Source organism: Carlito syrichta, unplaced genomic scaffold, assembly GCF_000164805.1.
Source record: "Carlito syrichta isolate Samal-C Ts95f unplaced genomic scaffold, Tarsius_syrichta-2.0.1 Scaffold130551, whole genome shotgun sequence".
Taxonomy (NCBI): Eukaryota; Metazoa; Chordata; class Mammalia; order Primates; family Tarsiidae; genus Carlito; species Carlito syrichta.
The window spans coordinates 19,671-22,833 of NW_007074647.1; the positions used below are offsets into that span (position 1 = coordinate 19,671).

At 56.9% G+C, this 3,163-nt stretch overlaps 1 protein-coding gene across 1 annotated transcript in view; it reads left to right on the plus strand.

Annotated features, from left to right (window-relative positions):
* MAP4K2 (mitogen-activated protein kinase kinase kinase kinase 2) overlaps positions 1–3,163 on the plus strand; it is a 16,082-nt gene that overhangs the window by 7,235 nt on the left and 5,684 nt on the right. The window contains exons 18-22 of the mRNA XM_021708071.1: positions 1–41; positions 120–204; positions 295–374; positions 454–514; positions 614–731. The exon at positions 1–41 is cut by the window's left edge and continues 120 nt beyond it. Coding sequence (XP_021563746.1) covers positions 1–41; positions 120–204; positions 295–374; positions 454–514; positions 614–731 — 385 coding nt within the window. The remainder of the gene's footprint in view (positions 42–119; positions 205–294; positions 375–453; positions 515–613; positions 732–3,163) is intronic.

Here is a 3,163-nt window from a genome sequence, read left to right on the forward strand (position 1 = left end):
GGTCATCCTGCCACGGACTCCCCCCGACCCCCAAGGTGCACGTAAGTGTCTGCCCAGCCACCCCGCGGCCCGCCACCTGCCACCCCGCCCGCCCTCACAGCCCCTCGCCTCCCCCGCAGATGGGTGCCTGCTTCTCCAAGGTCTTCAATGGCTGCCCCCTTCGGATCCACGCTGCTGTCACCTGGATTCACCCTGTCACTCGGGGTAGGCTGGGGCAGGGCGGACGCAGGAACCCAGCCCAGGGATCCCTCTGCTGGGGCTGGGGGCACGACTGACCTCTGACCCTGTCCCCAGACCAGTTCCTGGTGGTGGGAGCCGAGGAGGGCATCTATACCCTCAACCTGCACGAACTGCATGAGGACACCCTAGAGAAGGTGAGGCCCGGCTGGCCGCGGTGGGCAGAGGGCCTCGGGGGACCTGGGCCGCTGACCGCCTGGCCCTCTGTCACTGCAGTTGATCTCACACCGCTGCTCTTGGCTCTACTGCGTCAACAACGTGCTGCTGTCACTTTCAGGTACGGGATGGGCAGGCAGGGCGGCGGGGCTGGCTGAGCCCCTGGTTCCTGGGACCTGGCCCCAGCGCCGTCTGAGCCGTAGTCTCTCGCCCCCGCCAGGGAAGTCCACGCACATCTGGGCCCACGACCTTCCAGGCCTGTTTGAGCAGCGGAGGCTCCAGCAGCAGGTCCCGCTGTCCATCCCCACCAACCGCCTCACCCAACGCATCATCCCCAGGTCAGGGCCTGCGTAGGCAGGGGCAGGGTGGTCGGGGTTGCTGGGTGGGGCTGGACAAGGCCTCGCCCGTCCCTGGGACTGCTGTGAGCTTGGACGCGTCACTTGGACTCTGAGCCTGGGTTGTCTCCTCTGTCGGTGGAGTTGGCAGCTTCTCCTCCCCTCCACCTCAGGGCTTGCTGGGAGGCAAGAAGGACAAGGTGGACATGAAAGGGCTTTGTAAGTGCTGGGAGCCACAGTTGTCAGGAAGTGGGGCCGAACTTGATAGTTAAACAAACAGTGAACGCTTAGGCTATGGGGACCTGAGTCCAGTGAGTCCTGGCTTTCAAGAAATGAGGGTAATCCCTGCACTTTGGGAGGCCGAGGTGAGAGAATTGCATGAGTCCAGGAGTTCGAGACCAGCATGGGCAACTTGGCGAGACCCGTCTCTACGATAAATCATAGAATTAGCTGGGTATGGTGGCGCGTGCCTGTGGTTCCAGCTACTTGGAAGGCTGAGGTGGAAGGATCATCTAAGCTAAGGAGACTGAGGCTGTGATGAGCTGAGATTGCATCACTGCATTCCAGCCTGGGAGACAGAGTGAAGTTCTGTCTCAGAAAAACAGAGGAGCCAGCTGGGCACTGGGCCTCATGCCTTTAATCTCAGCACTTTGGGAAGCAGAGACTAGAGAATTGCCTGAACTTAGGGATTGGAGATCAGCCCGGCAACTTGTCGAGACCTCGTCTCTACAATAAAAAAAATTAGCCGGGCATGGTGGTGCATGCCTGTGGTTTCAGCTCCTTGGAAGGCTGCGGCAGAAGGATCACCTGAGCCCAGTAGGTTGAGGCTGCGGTGGCCGTGAGCATGCCACTGTACTCCAGCCTGGGTGACAGAGTAAGACTCCAACTCGGAAAAAAAAAGAAAGAAAGGAGGGTACCAGACATAGTAGCTCATGCCTGTAATCCCAATACTTGAGGATGCCAAGGCCTGAGATCACTTGAGGCCAGGATTTCAAGAGTAGCCTGGTCAACATAATAAGATCCTGTCTCTACAAAAAGTTTAAAAATTAGCTGGGCATTGTAGTGTGCACCTGTAATTCCAGCTACTCACTACTTGGGAGACTGAGGCAGGAGGATCCCTTGAGCCCAGCAGTTCAAGGTTACAGTGAGCATGTCTCTTTTTGTTTTTTTTTTGTCAGAGTCTCACTCTGTCACCCAGGCTAGAGTGCAGTGGCATGCTCAGGCCACCACAGCCTCTGCCTGCTAGGCGCAGGTGATCCTTCTGTCTCAGCTTTCCAAGTAGTTGGAACCACAGGTGCACACCACCATACCTAGCTAATTTTTTGACTTATTGTAGAGGTGAGCACTTGCCAAGTTGCCCAGGCTGGTCTTGAACCCCTGGACTCAGGCAATCCTCTCGCCTCCACCTCCCTAAATGCTGGGATTACAGGTGTGAGCCACCCCGTCCTGCCAAGCAAGTCTCTTAAAAAAAAAAAAAAAGAAAGAAAGAAAGAAACAAGGGAGATGCCGCCTGGCCTCTTAACAGAAAGTTAGCACCTGGTTCCATCCTGAGGGTCGAGGGAGGGAGAGCTGGGAGGGGCTGGGAAGGCCTTAGAGAGACCAGGCAAGCACATGAGGTTCGAAAGTGTGTAAGGGTTTCCAGGCAGATGGGCTAGGGAACAGCATTCCAGGCAGAGGGAAGAGCAAAGGCGCATCGGGAAAGCAGCGTGGTGATCTGGGGAGGGCGAGGAGGTGTGGCTTGTGGGAGGAGGCGGAGCAGCCCGAGAGGAAGCTGCACAGGTAGCCAGGTAGCGGAGCCCCTTCTTTGATGCCAGGCGCAGGATTGGGGCTTTGCCCAACTGGCAGCCACACCACAAGCATCTTAAAAAGATTCCTCTGTTTGTGGATGAGACTTCTTGGAGGTAATGCAACCCACTGGCTTAAGCACAAAAGGGAGTTGAATGACTCATGGAGTAGCATTAGCTTCAGGTCCAGCTGGGTCCAGGCTCAAACCGCACCAGCAGGAGCCTTTCTGCATCTCCTGGCCGTGCCTCCTTTCTGGCACTCTCAGGCAGGCTCTGCGGTCAAGAGATGCCGCCCGTTGGCACGGTGGCTCACGCCTATAATCCCAGTACTTTGGGAGGCCGAGGCGAGAGGATTGCCTGGGCCCACGGGTTCAAGATCAGCCCAGGCAACTTGGTAAGACCTCATTTCTGCAATTAATCAAAAAATTAGCCAGACGTGGTGGCTCATTCCTGTAGTTCCAGCTACTTGGAAGGCTCAGGCGGAAGAATCATCGGAGCCCAGCAGGTCAAGGTGGCCGGGAGTGTGCCACTGTACTCCCGCTTGGCGACAGAATGAGACTCTGACTCAAAAAAAAAAAAAAAGAAGCCGGGCTCGGTGGCTCAACCTGTAATCCCGTACCTTTGGGAGGCTGAGGTGAGTGGATTGCCTGA